This window comes from Montipora capricornis, chromosome 12, assembly GCF_036669925.1.
Source record: "Montipora capricornis isolate CH-2021 chromosome 12, ASM3666992v2, whole genome shotgun sequence".
In the NCBI taxonomy this organism is placed as follows: Eukaryota; Metazoa; Cnidaria; class Anthozoa; order Scleractinia; family Acroporidae; genus Montipora; species Montipora capricornis.
In genome coordinates, this window is record NC_090894.1 from 275,001 (window position 1) to 295,000 (window position 20,000).

Genomic DNA, 20,000 nt, shown 5'->3' on the forward strand with positions numbered 1-20,000 from the left:
TCGGACTTAAATCTTCTTTAGCATTATCAAGGCTATCACTCGACTTTTTGTTTTGTGAGAGTCCAAAACGTTTCTTGTTTTGCTCTTTACTGCTGTGCTCTGAAAACGGCCATTCTTCTCTCTAGCGAGCTTTCCCTCACGAAAGGTCGGCATTTTGAAATGTTTTTGGCCACGTTTGATATATCAATATTCACACATTGGTACGAGTCTTTATGGTTAAATTTAAACATTGTTTTGTTTAGAAATATCCGTTGAGACTTGTGAGACAAAGAGCCATGAAATTTGACCATAAAGCCTCTTAGCCATGCCTGAATACGAACGGGGCTTACACTGTGTTATGCGCAGAACAGGATGCGCAGTGCAATACTAGGGAATCACCTTAAGCACAGAAGCTCGTAAATGGCCGCCCAAAACAGGCCGTCGAAAATCTCCCATTTCTGAGAACTGGCCGTCGTTTGGACGGCTGGACAGCCGCCTGGCTAAAAGCCTGATTCTAAATTCTAAAATTTACTTTTAGCAATGTTAATTCAATATTTCGACCACCCGATTTTCCGCAATTTGCCTTTATTCCAATGTTTGCCCTCCAGCATAAACACATGGCTAATTTACATGACAATTTGAAAACAACATGGCGGCTATCGTGAATAAAGGCTATTGTCTCAACAGCAATCCGTACGTTTTATGCCTGAATGGTTTTCGGGGCAATATTTGGCGGCCACAGTGCTCGCGAAACAGTGAGATCCACCATTCCTCGTGAACGAGATAATTAAGTCGCTCCATATTATCCCTTTCTTTTTTTTTTTTATTTGAAATAAATTATATTTGGATTCAACTTCTAAACAAGTACGTGACCTCTTTCCACGTACACGTGACCGAACGTCGCGAACAGTCAAAAAACTTTGCGATAGCTAAATCGCAGTAGAGGGGACTGGAGTCTCCTCTACTAATTATGATCGCAAACACTGCCACCTTTTGCGATTGTGTTTGCGATTCTGCTTTCCATATGCGTGACTGCTTTACGCAACTTGATCTTGTGACATCGTAAAAAAAAGGGAGCGAAAAGAAAAGCAGAATTAGGTTTTTGCGTTGTGTTCAACTTCTTCTGTTGGAGTTGTTGCGAAGGAGGCAGAGAGAAATTGTCAAGAGACGTCACAGATTCTGGGTCCGATACATTTTGGAGGAGTATCAACGGATCATAGTTAATTTAACTATGAACGGGTGCAGCATAGGCAGTATCAAATTATAGTGCAGGAACTGGCTCTTTATGATCGAAACGTTTACTACAGGTAAACGGTGTTTCCATTTACGCAAACTGTTTGCGATCGAGCTATCGGAAGGTGTTTGCAACTGTTTGCGACGGGGTTGCGTGCATATGGAAATTAGGCTTTTTAATTAACAGCAGCCGAGAAGTTCCGCGGGACTTCACACGTGATTAATCGTTCGTAACGGGGCACGGGGAAGCTGTTATCCCTTATCCGCATTGGTTTCCTCCTATCATTTTCTAAGGCAGACGAAATCCACTCACAGTCTCTGTTTTTGCTAGTTTCTGTTCTCTCCTTTTGCCATATTCATATGAAGTAATTTTCATTTTTGTTTTTGTTCAGAACTCCACTGCTTCACAATATTTACTAGCCCCAATGGCTAGTGAAACCTCAAAATCTACCAGCCAAAACTGAAATTTCATTAGCCTGTGGCTAGTTGGCTACCGTAAGTCTCGAGCACTGATATTTTGGGGATAGTAGCTAAAGTTTCGTTATAGCTTTACTTTAAACATATAAAAAAACCTTTGAATAATGAAAAGCTCTTGTTGGGCTAAATTGCAACTCAAATTTCTCCAACAAGCTAAATTCAAAATAATTGAAATTTACAGTTGTCTGCAAGGTATAAAACTATATATACCAAAAATATAAATACTCCTATTTACAAGCTTGATTATATAAACCTTTCTAAGTCATTAAAAGTAGTAATGAGATTGAGCTACAGGCTTTAAAAGGGCAGTGTCACGCAATTTTAGTCAAACCGGCTAGTTTTTCATGTCTTCAGAGAGTCGCCAAAAATTAAATACAAATAGCCCTTTGTACCATAAATATATTTCATATCTTCCCAGTGCCTTGTCAGGAATGTTGAACGTGTGAGCTTAAGTAATAATTTAGATTTTTATCCAGTTTTGACCTAAAAACAGCAAACTTAGCATAACAGTGCCCCTTTAAATTGACTGACCAACCTCTATTTCATACGTTTAAAATAAGAAAACGAGAGAATGTCGAGTGGGTTGAATTGCTTTGCTTAAACGTGATAAAAAATACACAACTAGCAAACTGCAAAAGTGAAAATTAAATAAGATGCGAGGCTAGTTTCTTAACCTCTTCCATAATCCTTAATCTTGGGCCAAGTGGAATCCCCAAACTCTGTAGTCTTTCCTCCGTCATGTATGAAAGTTCCAATATCCCCACTTGCTCTGCCTCGAAGTTATCTGCAAATCTCTGTTGAATGTTAACGCATACGATCAAAACATGTAGTGTCGCAATCAGTAGAAAATGAACCAATCACAACAAGCCAAAACAAGAACTTACAACTGGCAAAAAAGAAGGAAAACGAGTCACAAATGGGTTCGAAAGACGGTATTGGCACGAGACGTTTTAGCCAACCACGAGAGAGTAAAAAAATCAAAGCTGACAATATTACCTCGTATCCCAGTTTCTTGAGAAAGATGGCCAGGAGAGGTGGGTCTTCACCAAAGAAACTGTAAAAAACAGGAGGTAAGTGTTATTATTATCCAACTGTATCAGTACAGTTAGTTATTTGTACACTTAGTTATTGTACAGAAGAGAACTGGTTTGACTAGCGCTTGTCACGCACAAATCTGTCACCCACACGTTCTGGGTTGTTAATAATTCATTTGCTTGAAATTTAATGCAAAAAGGTTGGATAATAAATAGCTTTTAAGATGTTTTGGTGTGTAGTATCGCCCAGTATTTCCACTAGTTGTTCGTAGAGATACTACAAACGAAAACATATAAGAGATATTTATCGTACATGCGTTACTGAGATTTATACCACAATAAATGTTCAAATGACCAGTGATTCGTAACAAAATTAGGGCAGTTTGAGAGGTCGGGCGCTTTTTGAAAAAGGAATCCGGTATGACCAACCACTGGCCGCAAAGGAAAATTTTCCGCATGCAATGACAAGAACGTTGTCAGTTTTGGCGCCTTTCAATGACGGCTTCACATAGAAAAAGTGAGCCATGGCTTCTTCTTTGAGCAACTCAAGGTTCGTAGAGATTGATTCGTTTGCGTGCCTCTTCCACTACCAGGAAAAACTGAACAGAGTTCAGCTGGTTCCTCGCTCTTGTGCGTTTCTTTCTTTGCAGCACGAAAATATCAATCGTATGCAGCGATTATGCATGATATATATACATATATATCTAATACATAAATCTAGAAGTGTCGAGCAACGTAACAGAAATCCTTTAGGCACAAAATTACTGTCCCAAAAGTACAAACCGGCGGCCGTTTGAAGGAAGAAATAAAGTGTTTTTGAGCTATTATTAACTCCACAAATTACTCAGCAAGAGAATTTGTGGTTATTGGTTGCGTTCTGTATTGTCAATGAGGTGGTCAGTGGGTTGGTTTCCATGGAAACTTAACTGCTAGGAACAGGAGAGTTTTTCAAAAAACGTTTTTCGATTTTCCCTAAGAATTAACTAACCCCAACATTATTAAATGGTGATAAAAAAAATTGAACGATATCTTTTTAGCGTGTTTTTTGACACTTTCGTTTTAAAAAACCCAGATATTTGTTTTAGCGATGATAATACTAATTGGAACACATCCATTTAAAGGAGGAAATTGAATATTACTTCAAGTGGCTTTTGATATAACATGCTCTGCCATTTTTAGAAATTTAAATTCGAAAACTACAAGAGTTTGTTATTTGGGATTCAGGCCGTAAATGTCATTTTTAATTTCCACAATTGCAGAGGGACAGTTTGGAGAAACCCACGAATCGAGTTGATAATTTGAAGAATATTACTTGCCCGTTCATTCCAAATATTAGCAAACAAATTATTAAAAGCAACCTCTATCAGCTTTGTATCACTTACCTCACAGCTTCCCACAACTAAGATTTAAGGTAGAGCTGTCATTTAGAAGCTGTTTTAATCTCCTTCTAGACTTTCTTTACATGTAGATTAATGATCCTTTAATTAATGTAGATAGATTTGCTAATGTCACTGACAGAGAAGATGGTAAGCCCATTTCATATACTTCTAACACATTTTAAAATATTTTTGAGACCATGAGTCCTGAAGTGCTCCTCAGGAAAGTCTTCTTTTCATTTATTCCTTATGAACACAGACCTAAGAGCTACCAGGAATGATCCCGCTGCAGCCTTGGACAATTTACACACACCTCCTAAGTTTCTTTACTCGTCGCGTTTGAAGCACTGTGTTTTCCTTGTCAAGGTGATCAACATGATCGGCTCCGTACTCTTCCACATGAACTTGTTTTCTCATGTCATCCATATCTTGGCTTATTGACGCTTGGGATCGTAATTCTGATGAAAGATGTGCCACGCTCCTTGCTAATGTTACAACATGAGATTCCAATCGTCCAAATCGTTTGTTCACGGCCCTGTTTCAAAATACAATCGGACTTCTTTACTTAATACTAAGGGTTCAACCTCGAGGAAGATCTAAACACGAGACGCTTTAGGACATTAAGTAATATTCAAGTATATTAAGTACAACTACAAATAAATGTAACGACCCTCTCATGCACACTCCTCAACCGTCGCGAGTCAGTCAAAAGCGAACATCACGCGTCAATTGATGAGAAAAGGTCACTGTAACATCACATTTTTTGTCTGGAAAATTTGTGGTGCGTCTTACATTCAACCATCAAAGAACAAGTGGACAAAGCAACGAAATTCGAGTACCTGACGTTATCAAGAACTAAAGAAACCGTGGGTGGTAGAAACAGGAAAATAGTGCACACGTAACAACAACACGAATCCCTGACGACAACATGCCAGAGCGTGGTGCAAATCTTTAAAGGTACAAATTTGATAATTAATATTGGGTCTATTTTTTCTTCGTCATTAATTGGCTCGAATCCTCAGCATGATTCTAGGTGGCGGGGTCAGAAATTGAGAAAAACTAAGATTAAACAATCATTAGCTATAGACAGGAATCTTCTAATAAATGATACTGATAAATGAAATAAGCGAGATATCTGTAAGGGTATTTCCAAGGATGATGAAATCCCCATACAATCGCATGCGAATATTGTACCCGCAGACAATCTCATGAAACGTATCTATAATTCAGGTAAACAATACTAATAATACTGTATCTGCATTTACGGCTATATGTATTTATAACATAATTAGGAGAGTACGCGCACTTTCATTGGTCAATAGCTGTGTTTAGATGAGAGTACGGCCACACGGATGTGACATCACACGAATTTCGATTGGTTATGTAGTCAGACGCGCGTTGATTGGCTGGTAGGAAATATGAGCGTGTATCAAGAAAATCTGTATCAATCAAGAAGTAAAAAAACCAGCATTTTCCTTCATTAGTAGAGTTATCTTTGAGGAATATTTTATAAAAGAAACAGAGGAATTTTTTCCGTGTTTCCATAACCACATCTAAACACGCGGGGGAGTTGGGAGAATTCTCGACAGTTATGCACACCCTCGACTGCGTCTCGGGTTTGCATAACTGTCTCGAATTCTCCCAACTCTCCCTTGTGTTTAGATGAGGCTATGAAAACACGGAAAACGTCCTCTATTGCTTAAATACCAGTCATGCGACTTTAATGCTGCGTCTTCGTTGGATGTCGCTTTTATGACCCAGCTATGACTAAATCTTACCAAAAACAGGGGATAAATTGACGAAACAGTAAATCAATTCAAATCAAAGAAATTAAAGAAGATTAAATCAAATCAAATGTTTCTTTTCTATGAGAAGCGAAAAGCGCAGTAACCGAAGGAAAAAAGTGTCCTTCGGACCAGATTAAAGAACGAAGAAATTCAACCTATGAAACACAAATCGATACCAAAGGCATATTGGTTAAAGGCAAGCGCTTTCGCAGCTGCGCTAATTACATAATCTTGTTACTCAGATTTTAATGGAAATTAAAGCTTTAAATGGAAGGAACTAACCATTATTTAGTATCACCCAACTAATGGACTAATGCAAATCGTACATTTTGATTGGCAACGTTACTAGAGGACTATTAGTAATAGTCCTCGAGTAGCGAAAAGCGTGACGCTTTCTTTCGTTTATTGCCAAATAAACATATTTTCTATTTGCATTTGCTAACTTTATTATTGCCTTCGCCCTCAGGGGCCACGGGTCAATAGCTCATAAGGCGAAGCCACCAATGTGGCCTGGGTTCTATTCCCAGACTCGGCGTGTATGTGGGCGCCAAGAGCTGGAAAACGCGCGGAAGCCGGTGATTGGTTTTAACCAATCACTAAGCGTAGTTATGTAAAACCAAATTACTTCAACTCGTCCGCTTTATAGAGTAAACTAATCATATCTCGATAATTATTTGAAATACCGTCTTACTTGATATCTTTGTTCCTCTGTTTCTTATAGGCTGCCAGGCTTGCTGAGAACATTGATAAGAAAATAAGTAAACAAACAAACAAATATAAGAAAACATGCCCCACCTTTTGCATTATTCCAGAGAAAGCATACGTAAGCATCACTAATAAACCTTGAACAGTCAAACTGAACCACCACTTTTGCCTTTACAGGCGCTGCTTACAAAATGGTGCGCTTTTTCAACTTACAGTTGATTTCTAAAATTAAAGGGATGCTGGAAAACGTTTAACTCGGGGTACTCTGAGAATTACCAAAGAAACTATACAGAAAAATTTCAACCCACCGACAGGGTTGACGGCTTTGGGCCAAAACGTTACCGAATTAGACTGCGTTTCTATGGGAAATTCCGTTCCAAAAATAGCCCGAGGATGGATTTTTTTCAACCAAAGTATTGCGAAATCAGTGAAAGAATTTCAATAACCAACGTGGGCAAACAATCTTAGTTCTAGCTTCACGGCCATATCCCGCTGACCACAAACAACCCTTTTGAATCCTTCATGTAAAAAACCAATCGCATCCTGTCTTTCAGATCTGATAATGGAAGCTTCTATATTGAAAAACCTGCGTTTGGCAAAACGAAAAAAAACCCGCCTGATTTGCTTTAGAATTTAAAAAAAATGACTGAGTTCGTATTTTCTCAAAGAGAGGAACCTGATTAATGTTCACTTTCCACTTTTACAATATATTGGGCAATTACACAGAGCGTGTGAGAAAACTCGCAAAAAGTTTCTTTTTCCAAAACAGGTGCACACTTGGAAATCAGAACAAACCTCTGATATCCGCCGCACGTTGACTGTTTCTTTCCTTCGAGTTTTTAGAATCCTTGGAGCCAACTTCCATGGTAGATAAGATCTCACCATACATCCCTTCCAGAGTTTCAAGCTATGTTGAAATAAACAAAGACCCAAAATGCATTTTAACTGACGATTTACGATTAAAATACTTCTCTAAAATCAAACTGCACTGTCAGAGAACAGACACGGCATCTATATTTGATATTACTTCAATCAATGGAATCCAGTTACTTTTCCAAGAAGGAAATCGTATAAAAAAGTGATTCAAAATGCTAACCTTTTTATTGCCCGTTCACCTATAAAACTCTGTCAATTTTTGAGCCAGAGCGCTAAACTTTCTATTTACCTGCTTCCGTATGCTTTGTAAATCCTGAGACTTCTTTCCCTTTCCTAAGGAGGAAAATTTGGAAATGAGTAAGAATAATACTCCTCATTCATTCACAGTCGCTGTTAATCGGTAGAAATTACTGTTTTAATAAGGATAAGAGATAACTTTACTCTTCTAAACAACATTTGGGGCACATGCATGAATGTATCAATCGCTACGACTGATCTACGAGTTTTTAATCAGGGAAACAGGAATCCGTTGATAAATTTATACGACTTGCCCAATTACCTAAAGCCCAAAGTTATTACGAATCAAACACAGACTGTTGAAAACAATCTAAACATAAAAGAGAACCCAAGCAAGGAGGATGTTTTTTCAATCGCTGTCGTCCTGGAGTGCAGGGATGTCACAGTGATGGTGCAGGGGTGACGCAGTGGTGATAGCACTCGCCTCCCACGAATGTGGCCTGGCTTCAATTCCCAGACTCAACATCATAAGTGGGTTGAGTTTGTTGGTTCTCTACTCTGCTTCGGGAGGTTTATCTCCAGGTACTCCGGTTTCCCCTCTCCTCAAAAACCAACATTTGACTTGAGTTTCGTTAATTGTTAATTTTAGTTTACAGTGTTCCCAATTAGTGCTCCAGCGATAGAACGACTAGACACTTGAATAAAGTTCCTTTCCTTTCCTTTCCTCCACGCAGTAATCGACATCACACATAATAATCGACATCACACATAGCTTTGGCGGTACCTCTATCCCTTCGACTCCCAGGCGTTCCACTTCCGCTTCTGCGTCGACGCGACCGATAATCATCATCATCAGAGCTCAAACCAGACGACGAATCTGAAGTACTGACAAACACAAATGTAGCAACAGATGACGCGGGTGACAGTGTAGGAAGCATCGGTGTTTCCGCGGGGGTCACCGAATCCGAACCGGAAGCTGGTGTCGACGTCGAAGACCTGTCTGCTAACTTGTCAGCAACTTGTTTGAGGAAATCAGCATGAGAACTTGCTCGTTCGAATCGCTGTGGAGGTGTTCCTTCTCCTTTTACGACTTTCCTTGTTCCACTGCTCTCGCTATGAAAGCTTCCACTTCGGGTCTCCTTAGAAGACTTTTGAGAGACAGAGGTCTGAGATTGTGCAGTCAGTGCGTCTTGTGGAGCTGCTGTTGCAAGTTTGCGACGTGGTACGGGTGAACGAGCTGATGAATCTGAGTCCAGTCTGCTGCGTCTGCTCTGAGGTGCTTGAGGCAGTTTAGCTCCTCTGGAGAAGAATTTACAAGACAGAGTTGACCTAATGGCAACAGCAAATGCAATGACCAGAAGCTCGTGCATGACCTTAAAGCGTTTAACTCTGGTTCAGAGCTGGGGGTTTTTTCTAGTTTTTAAGATTTCCCTATTTGGATATAACGTAGCTCACGCATTTTCACGCGCGTGCAGCTTCGATCTTATTTTTGTCCATATTTGGGCATAAAATTGGTGTCCTAAAGATCCCCAACTTTGTTCCAAGGAAAAGAGTTGCAAGTTGCACGCTTCAAGGTCACGTGCCTCTGAATAACAAAGCCACAAAAAATGGTCATAATAAATAACCAAGAACAATTGACAAGCACGTGTAGCATGCATTTACTAAGTCCTTCTTACTTGCCGTATTCAGTGCATTACGGTTTCGACCGTAAAACCCGTGATATAATACTACAGTGTACAAAGTAAACGAGACACAAAACAGCTACAATAGCGCAAGAGAATATCAAGCGACCGTTTAGCCGACGCTGCCGATCCTTGAAATCCCCAGTATATACGAGAAATAAGGCATATTTCACGTACATGTACATATAAATCGAAGGTGATGACAATGACATCCTTGCTGGATATAACAATGATTGCTCTCTGCCACAAAGGATGGTGGGAAGGGGCCGGCGCTTCCTTGGCCACTTAAGCCATTGGGTGAATTACACAGTTTGATTGAAGCAAAAATTCTGGCATTGCGAAAAAACCGATGCACAGACCGAGGCCTCGAGCAGAAAAATCTTTGAACCAGAGTCCACACAAATGCACACACCTTGATGGTTTTACATTTCCTGTGAAGCTGTTTGTTCTTCCTTGGGATCGCCCCTTCTGAACATTCCGCATCTTTTGAGATGGGTGACTTGGCTAAAGAACAGTATAAACACACAGTTTTAATATAAAAAAAACAACAATAACAAACCAATCAAACAAACAAACAAAAGACGAATTATGTCATTATGCATAATTTTTATCTTTCCAACAAACACCTGTGCCTAATTTGCTCATAAGCTCTCAGCTTCTCTTGAGCTCTAACTTATTTGAGAGATTAAACCTTCTCGTTTACGAGAAACGGCAAGCTGCAGCTTTTCATCAAAGCATCAGTGAAAAGAACTAAAATCTAACAAGTTTCTTTGAAATTTAGAAAAACGCAAATTTCAATCTCCCCACTACCGTTAGGTTGATGCTACTGTAAATCAGACAAGTGTCGACAAGCTACTGTAAACGTTTCGCAAGTGGTTTGAGCTTCAAGAGCATACAAATTTCGAAACATTTTGACGTATGAAACACTCGCGACCTCACAAATAAGGAATTTAAGCACGCGACGTTTTTGAGCCGCGGACAGTAACCGGAAATGAACATTTCGCATGTCAGGACAGTCGTGTCTCTCAGATTTTTTGCCCAATCATCTCTAATGGAGGAAAGATACTTAGCAATATAACGGTGGTAGTGACAAAACAAGTTAAAAGGGAAAACAGCTCACTTCCGGTTGCCGTCTGCCGCTCAAAAACGTCGCGTGCTTAAGGTCTGTCGAACAAAAATGCCTAACCTGTTGCTCCACTAACAATAAGACAAAAAATACATTAATTTTGTACTCATTCACACATCCGGTCTGCAAATTAAAGTCTTGCCATACCGGTACTCAAAATAACTGATTACTATTACAAAACAAAAAAACCAACTCCGTTCTAATACCACATAGCCAATTCTGTCTAGATCTTTCAACCCGCTGAAGTCCTTTTGGTTGAGCTTCCCATCAGGTTTATCCTCTTCAGCGACATCCAACAGTGATTGAAGCCTTCGCTCCACGTCGTCGTCGTCATCAAAAGTTGGCGGTCTCGGTGGTGGTGGAATCAGCAGCTCTTCTTCTGTTTCCTGTTAATGGTAAAAAGTATCATCTTAAAGATCAATCTGCTGCACATTTCGACCAAAGAAACGAGCAGAAAAACGAGGCCAAGAAGAATGGAGAAGGTGAGCAAAACTGCCCCAAACATCTTCGAGCCGCACGATTGAGAAAACGTTACTTAGATACAACTCTGTCATGTTACATCCGACGAAAAGCAATGAATAAATTACATGGTGAGCCTGTTCTTTGGGGGTGGGCTAGGAAGGGAGAAAAAGTAAGAACACGTTTATGACGAGGTTAGCATACACGGAACATTAACATTTCATTACTACTCGACAATTCGAGCAAAGCTGCACTAAAACGGCCTTAGACACAACAAAGAATCATAAAACTACGAATTTGACTTTCCGAGTGAGAAGTAAATAAATATCTTTGTCTAATTGTCTTATAACATGCCCTTAGATGAACGCTTCAAATGACTTTTTTCCACTCAGTTCATACCTAAGTTTTTTTTTTAATTTACCACTTGCTGCCACCGTTCTTAAGTAGAATCTCTATCTTTCTCCATAGAAGGGACCATCAATCGATTTTGTAAAATTCGTAAAACATACAACTATAGAATATTATTACATTGTTAGTTTTTATTATAAGGAGTAATTTTAAGTCGTTACTTTTATATTAAGAAAATGTATGTCATTATAGTTTATATCAGTAGTCTTTAATCTAATTTTATATTCATATTGTAAGTTAATTCTGAAAATCCCCTCAGGGAGAATTAATAAAGTATTGTATTGTATTGTATTGGTCTGTCTGTTACTTACATGTAAGGTATCACTGCTACTTATCCTTCATAACAAAGCATTTTTATTACCACATGATCCGTCTTTTTTTGACATTTTTTTACCTCTTCATTGTGTCCTCCAGGATTCGGTGAATTCAACAATGATCTTAATCTTTCTTCAAGTGATATCGTTCCATTGGGGGTCCGAATCTACGGGACAAGGATGTGATCAAAATGGCAAAGTGCACAATCTATAATCACACAGATATGGATGCCTGACACAAATGTCATGTTTCAATTAAGGACAGTGCCTACTAATTCAAAGGTATTTTTGCCCCGGTTTATGATTATGCAGGAAATTTAGATCTTGACAAGTGTCATTGAAATCCAAAAAGAAAATTGGGGGTAACCACGCATTTTTCAAAGATAATTCATGAATAATATTTGTAAAAAGCTTTAAAATACAAAGCAATGTATGGCGTTCTTTCTCAAATTGAAGCTTATCTCTCAAAAATGCATGGTTACCCCAATTTTCTTTTTGGATACCAAGACTACTTACTAAGATCTACTTTATCCGGATAGTTTTAAACTGCGCAAAAATATCCCTGAATTAGTGAGCATCACCGATAGGAGACTTGAGTATCTTGAGATGCACAGAACGTATGCACAATAACAATAGTACGCACCGTCCTTAAGTGAACCTAATGCCACCGTTTACTGTGAATCCACAGCACTTTGAGATAGGCCATATTTCCATTACAATGCATAGCCGGACAACTACGAGTCACCGGTCCAAGCATATGCATTGGAAAAAAATTTGACTCCGAGCAAATACATGTACTAGCTGTCATTTCAATCAAGAGAGTACATAATTATTCATTATTTATCATCTGTAGGAGCCCAGGCACATACAAACCAGATGTCAATAATTGAATATGACTTCAACCTGGAGTATACTATATAATTATATGCACATTGTTTTAAAAGTGCTTTACCAGTGATGATGAATTTTCAGCCGTTTGAAGAACTCCTCGCTTGTCCAACTCTGTCCGAGTCTATAAAAAAATTAGTAATACAGAAAATTATTCTCAGTGACTTATTTGCACATTTATGCCTCAATGTTACTGTACCGTTATGATCACATCCTTTGGGTGTACAACTTTTCCCAATGGGAAAGGACTCTCACGTCCACCAAGCATGCCTGGCATGTGGAACTCTGGCAAAGAAGGGGATTTAGCCTTCTGTGTCGGTGAAGCATCATCTGAGTGGTAGCCTGAGCTGCTACCATGTGGGCGTGTCTCAATATCATACCCTAAAACAACAAAATGATAGGTTATTTGACGGAATTGCAGAAGAACGGAATTTTGCAGATCTTGTAGTGTACTTAATATGAACGTCAGGGACTGTTTGGAGCCAAGGTCAGATGATCTGCCCTAACTTTTCAAACAAAAAAATTATTTTTTGTGGATGTCATTCCTTCACCCAAATGTACAATGTATAATGAATGTTGATGGTATCGTCATACATGTACCGTTACAGTATAACCTTGTGGTAGATTTTTGACCTATCCCAAAAAAGTGACCTTTATATGCTAATGAATGAAAGTGATCATGAGATCAGGGACAAGACAGGAGAAGTACTTACTAATAGGCAATAATTGTCCACTCCCAAAATCTAAAAAGACACTGTAATGCACCCTCTTGCCTTTGGCCTCTTGGCTATTGACATGAGATGCATGTTACATATAGTTAAATGAAATTTAACATAGTTAATGACTAGGAGCTAGTCTGGTCATTAGTGTTTTGCAGGCGGTTGTTAGTGTCTTGGCCGTCTGGTAGCGTTGTTCAGCGTTTTGGTGCGTTCTGTAGCGGGAGCCAGTCTGGTCAGTAGCGTTTTTGCAGGCGTTTGCAGCAGTCTTAAGGTTGTGGGAGCCCTGGGGCTGACATTGTCCAGTGGTATTCCTGGTTAGTGCATGCGTTGTTGTCCCATGTGTTTGCAGCCTGTTTGTTGCTCTGTTGGCATGGCGTTGTGAGTTGAATTAGTAGTTTAGTGTTTCTTGGCATTCCCTCCCTATCCTCCCCCCCCCCCCTTTTTATTCTTTTTTTATATTTTATTTATTTATTTATTTATTTATTTTCTTTTCTTTCCACTGACCTATCTGGCTCAAGTGTGACGGGTGCCTGAGGGGGGCCTGGCGCCAGGGGCTTGTGGCTTGGTTGTGGGTTGGGCAGGCCAGTCGGGTGTTCTAGCGCCTTGGGGATGTGACTGCAGTTGCAGCCCCGGGCTTCTTGGGCACCTACCCTCCACTGGTAACTTGGGTGTTAAACATGTATTTATCGCGTTTAGAGAAGGAAGGAGAGAAAGGGAGGTAGGTCAGGGCTTCTGCCAAGTTGTATTTTAAGCTGGTTACAATCAACCAAACTCTGAAGATGATTCTCGCTTACAGTAGATTGTCAAAACATTAGTCATAAACAACAGCCCTTCTTAGTTCCACACTCACCACAATTGCTTGTAATCTTGCAATCTGATTGGCTAATTTGCCGTTGTCGATAAGAGTCTGGGCAATACTGTATGCCTCATGCTCACGTCATTTTGTCAAGCAATGTAATAGCCAATCAAGAACGTCCATTTTGGGAAATAAACCAATCATATTGCGAGAAAGTTATAGACAACGCCCTTTTCTTTGTCTGTGTCATGATTTTGGTGACGCTCTGGAATAAAATCTTTCTTTGGCGTTGAATATTGTGGTAAAAAACAAATTGAAAGTGGTTCAGCATTGTCTGCACTCTTATCGACAACGATATTCATCATTGCAGTGGTCAAAACGTTGTGGACTCACAAGGTGCAGCTGAGTGAGTCCACATTATTTTGACCACTGTGATGATGAATATCATTGTCAATAAGAGTACACACAACCCTGAATCACTTTCTCTTTGTTAAACGCCACCTACCGTTATGTGATGCAGGATGTGGCACTGAGCCATTTATAAGTTTGTAATCATCTTCCTTGTTCGATCCTGATGAACTGGGCCTTGGTCCATCTGGTGACATCCAACCCTCACCCTGCAAAAGCAGAGAGGAATGCTTTTTTATAGAATAAAGGACCTCAAAAGAAAGATGTCCACAGTCAGATGAGTACTGAGGCCTACCTTAAAGTGTGCTCTGACATTCCGGCAAAGATTCAATACAGACTTCATATTGCCATCCATTAGGTCTTGTGAAATTAAAACATTATTAGTATTGATTTGATAAGAATGTTCTAGCACTTTTTTTCTGATACAGTGAGAAAGAGCTTTAGACCCTCAATGCAGGTTTAGATTTTGGAGCAAAAATGAGAACTTTTGTGTGCTCAAGTTTTACTCAAATTTTTGGGGTGCAGGGTCTAAGACAAGTAGCAGAGCAACTGAATCAAATTAGTTCAATTAGGGTAAAAAAAAAACAATTATAAGAAAGCTAGTGGGGCAGGTCCAGAAAATTTACAGACTTAAGATGGGGTCAAAGAAATTGTCACCAGAGTGTATTATGGTAAAACCAAAACCCCACATTTCCACCCTACCCCACCTACTGTACAATGAAAAATGGACATTTGTGGAGATGCTGCTTTAAAGCATTCTGGGAGCATTTTTGACCAAAGGTTTAATTTTTCAAGAACAAGGAGAGTTTCAAGCCCCTAGAATATCCAAATCAAATAATAACAACAATATTTATTATTCCACTATTATGCCATTTTACCATATTTGGTCAGGAGAACGCACAAAATATGAGACAGTATTATGTACACTGTAGTGTCCTTGGTTTGACCGGTTTAGAACAGAGCAAATATGGACGGAATGGGAGTTTTTCAACGAAAGAAATTGTTTTCAACATGATGCAAAGCCTGAGAATTTAGCTTGTCTTTGCTTGTCACTCATCATTTTGTTTATCCAATCAAATAAAGGATATTTGGCTGCCTTTTTGCGCTGTTTACATCATTCGCATGTGCCCTGAAGGACAGAATGATTATGTATTTTCTCAAAAACACTCTTACCAAATAAATTGAAGCAAAGTAACATCTTTTTTGTTGCGGAATAATAAATCTCTTACTCGATGGTTTAACATATAATTAATACTCATGGACATTTACTATGCAACTTGCAAAATATCAAAATAATATCTGTGCACATTATGTTAAACCATCGAGTAAGATGTACATTTAGTCACACTTATAGTGCTAACAAGGAGAAAATAACTTCCAACCGCATAATTATAGAAAATTACAATTGAGGTGGGGGATTAGGGTAATCATACAGTAACTACAGTACAATGTATGTTAGAAACTTTAGAAAAATACTAATAAATTATTTAGCATCAGACTACCAACTGATTTACCGGCAAAATAATTAAGATAACTTTAAAACAACACGTATTACACATATTTTTAAACACTCTTAGCAAATAACATTAATTAAAGCAAAATAACACCTTTTTTGGAGTGGAATGATAAATATCTTATTCGATGGTTTAACATAATTATAATACTTTCGAACATTTTGTTCATTGCTTGTATTTTCCCTCGCCTCCGCAGGGCTCGGAAAAATACTACACAACTGGCAAAATATCTCTGTGTATTATGTTATATCATCGAATAAGATGTGTGTAATGATCTCAGTGATTTCAAAACAGTCATCCAATTTTGATAAGAATGTAAAGAGGGTTTCCTTTAACCTTTCACAAAAAGGTGATTTTGGTAAATTTCTCATATCTGGGACCATAGAATTCCAGATCTTTGGTCCACCTCTGGAAGTGGCATCAGAGGCAGCAGTTAGTCAGTCTGAGGGAAAAAAGGATTTAAGCAAACAGTCAACCCACCTCCAACATAGATTCCCTGAAGGTTGACATTTCTGTTTCCCATGAAACTCATACATAGCTGTAGATTCTCCAACTTTTGTGCCCTTGTAACAGGGCGTGTATACACACCTGCAATCTTCTGACCAGCTGAAAAAATGATGTAAAAAAATCCAACTAGCTAAAACCTAACTGATATAAACTTGTAATGAATATTAAATTACAGTTCATACAGTATTGCAAACATGTTGATACGGCATTACAGGAGGGACAAAACACAGGTCACAGCTGTCACTGTTTTACCCAAACATTCATAAAAGCTTAACCTTAGGCCTAGGGTAATTAACCTTGGGCAGTGAAAATGTAAATGCATTTTTTGGGGCTGGCTTGGCCATAGGAAAGCCATTTTCACCAGCTACTTGAAATTTTTCTCCATCTACTTCAACTTTTGTTTAGGCTTATCAAGCCTAAGGTTGGCTTCAATGAATACTTACATGTAAAATTCTCGAGCTGTATCGGTAAAACAGTGACCTGTGACGTGTCGTGACATATGTTTTGTACCTGCAGGTACAGCTACATGTACTTCTTAATCTTACTTACAAGGTCCTGGTTGGGGCATTTTGTTTCCAGTATTAAAAAATTGCAAGAAAAAAAGGGGAAAAGAAGCAGAGGGTACCATTGAATCCAAAGTTAAAGGTGAGAGCAGCACTTGCCAACTTGCAAAATTTTCAAGTTCAAACAAACAAATGACAGAACATTTTAATGATTCTCTGTTAAATTGAAAGAATTTGCTAATATGAAAAATAAATTCTCATTTGTTGGCTCATTTTTCTCATCAATGCTTTATCCTGAGAAAATTGTTTTGACTATGCATGGTGCCTGAGCTTGCTCTCATACTGTAGGTGTTAGTTATTACTACACAATGCATAAGTAAGTCACTAAGTGAGAGATCCTGTTTTAAGTTCATGACAAAGTGAAGTGCTCTTAGACTAGTAGACACTACACTGACAGAGTTACATGTAAATGTTATGTTAGATCACAAAAGCAGCAGCCTAATTAAAACCAAATGCAAAGCACGATAATTCATCACAATTTTAAAATTCTCAGTAGAGTAAAATGTGAAAATAGATGACAAAATCTCATTTTCTCAGTACTAATGGAGCTGAGGTGGATAATAAGCAACAAACAAGTTGGAGTATTAAGAAACATCCACAAATACAAGCATTTGCATCACATAACAGAAGCAACTTATCTACTTTTTCGTTTCTGCCATTTTAGCATGTTCCTGGTTTCACAGCATCCCAAACATTGCTTTACCAACAGACTTGTAGCTCAAAATGTCACAAAGAGTTGGTGGTTCCTTTAAATTTCTGTGCATGATCAATCATGATTCCAATTGAAAGAGCATAACAACAAGGCCACCTTGTTGGTTTTGATGAAAAAACTTACAAACTTGCTGTGTTATGCATCAATGACTTTATTATACAATGCCAATAGTTAATAAGTAATACCATAACCTTAAAGAGTCTATTGACAGAGGAGTGGAGTCAGTCAATTTGAAGAAATTATACATTCATGAAGCAAAGAGAAATCAGAGAAAACAACCGAAAATATGCTTTTAAAATAAACAAATCTTTACATTTTTTTTCGGGGAATACATGCATTAAGACCTTTTTAGTCTTACGTAATGCTCTAGATTTCATTAAAGCTGATCAAAGAGATTGTGATCCTAATAAAAAGAATGCCACAATCTTTAATCATGTTTACATAAAACTTCAATGCCATGTTTGCTTAACAACTAATTTTCGCATATTTAAAATTCACAAATTTTCATAACAAAACTAATTCACGTAAACCATATCTGCTGTAGACAGATTCTGGATGAGCATTATAGATGTATGTTCTCTTTATTTGCCACTGAACCTGAAGAATCTGTTGCTCGTAAACCAGTTGACAAATCAGTGTTTATATGGGAGACCGTCCCTAAGGTTCCCTTTTCTAAAAAAGATTGTTTCCTTGTTCCTGAAATTACGATTGTACTTCCAAACTTGTTCTCAGCTTTTTGATCCCTAAAATGGTTCATGTTCCCTTTTCCCCTAAGGGCCGATTTACACGGTGCGATTTTTGTCGCTTGCGACAAGCTCACGACAGGCCTACAACATGAGTTACAATTGTCGCAGCATTTTAAAACATGTTTTAAAATGCTACGACATTTTTCGGACATACACAACAATCATAAGTCATGTCATGGGCCTGTCGTAAGCCGTTGTCGCATGCGACAAAAATCGTACCGTGTAAATCAGCCCTAAGATATTTTGTCTTTGTTCTCCTGTTCCCCAGTTCAAATTACCCATGTTCCCTTGTTCTCCAATCGGTCAGTGTAAAATGCAGACTGAGGTTATAACATAACTGTTGAAAAAGCCCAAACCCCTTAGAAATGCTAGCCTTAGGCCTTAGTAATTAGGCCTAAAACAATATTTAGGCTTAACTGTTAGCATTTCTAATGGGTTTGGGCTTTTTCAACAGTTAAATTATATTTATTATTCTTATAATATTCGGCAAATAATTGTTAATCAATATACATAATACGTACAACTATATAAATGTTCTAACTGTTGCAAAATACTCAAAATACTCAAAATACTGGGATAAGGATAAGACTATTGATCAGCGGCCCCAATTTGATCCTTAACTTCTTAAATTAATAAGCCCTATAATTTCATTATGCGTATTCTCCATTCCAATCTCCATACATTTCATTTGTACTGATAAGTAGAATTTGCTTAACAATCGTGAATTTTTTGCTTGCTGATTTTGTCAAAACTGAAAAGGGATGATTGGCCTGAATTAATTGGAAACTAATCTAAATGACCTTAGCTTATGGTTTAGCAAAAGTAATATCCTACAGTTTATACTTAACTGTCACATTCGGCTCATATTTAGCCTGGCTTATCATAATCATTAATATTATAATAGTCAGTGATTTGATTTTGAGTTGTATAGTTCAGACAGCAGATCACTTGCCCAAATTTTCCTTGAACAACTCAGTCTTATCCCAATACGTTTCTGTTTTACTTCTCCTGTTGCTACTGCTAATGCAAATGCGGCTACTGAAGAAACTATCCAACCTGCCTCTCAAAGGCCTAACCCTAAACCCCAGGATCTGGAACAGTTCATGCCCTTCTTATATATTTGTATAAATTTCCATTTACAGACCTGTGAAGCCAGTTTGAGATTGATTTTCATACAAATTTAGGCAGACTCACTCTAAAGAGCCAGAGTTTCTGGCTTAAATATAGTTTGTTAAAGTTAAAATATTTTGGATGCTAGGAAAGTCGATTTTGGAAAATGATATGTGAAACAGCATTTTATGGCCAGAACTGAACTTAAAAACCCTGTCCAAAATTAGCTTGGTCAGTGAAAATGCCAGGTACAATGTTCAAGCATTGGAGGACGTTTTCCATGTTTCTATACCCTCATCTTTAGAAACACGAGGGGGAGTTGGGAGAATTCGAGACAGTTATGC

The 20,000-nt window shown here is 38.4% G+C and overlaps 1 protein-coding gene across 2 annotated transcripts in view; it reads right to left on the reverse strand.

Moving 5' to 3' along the window:
• Nucleotides 1–1,792: 1,792 nt before the first annotated feature.
• The window catches only part of LOC138027241 (another transcription unit protein-like), a 19,988-nt gene continuing 1,780 nt past the window's right edge, over nt 1,793–20,000 (reverse strand). The window contains exons 1-16 of one of the 2 annotated variants that reach the window (XM_068874793.1): nt 17,731–17,937; nt 16,499–16,624; nt 14,800–14,864; nt 14,602–14,713; nt 12,781–12,962; nt 12,646–12,705; nt 11,774–11,860; nt 10,719–10,898; nt 9,799–9,890; nt 8,489–9,003; nt 7,757–7,800; nt 7,387–7,498; nt 6,578–6,620; nt 4,413–4,634; nt 2,686–2,743; nt 1,793–2,483 (exon numbers count right to left, since the gene is read on the reverse strand). In XM_068874793.1, coding sequence (XP_068730894.1) covers nt 2,334–2,483; nt 2,686–2,743; nt 4,413–4,634; nt 6,578–6,620; nt 7,387–7,498; nt 7,757–7,800; nt 8,489–9,003; nt 9,799–9,890; nt 10,719–10,898; nt 11,774–11,860; nt 12,646–12,705; nt 12,781–12,962; nt 14,602–14,713; nt 14,800–14,864; nt 16,499–16,624; nt 17,731–17,755 — 2,073 coding nt within the window. In that variant the 5' untranslated portion in view covers nt 17,756–17,937 and the 3' untranslated portion in view covers nt 1,793–2,333. Of the gene's footprint in view, nt 2,484–2,685; nt 2,744–4,412; nt 4,635–6,577; nt 6,621–7,386; nt 7,499–7,756; nt 7,801–8,488; nt 9,004–9,798; nt 9,891–10,718; nt 10,899–11,773; nt 11,861–12,645; nt 12,706–12,780; nt 12,963–14,601; nt 14,714–14,799; nt 14,865–16,498; nt 16,625–17,730; nt 17,938–20,000 lie in introns of those variants that run through there. The other variant, XM_068874792.1, reaches the window with a different exon arrangement.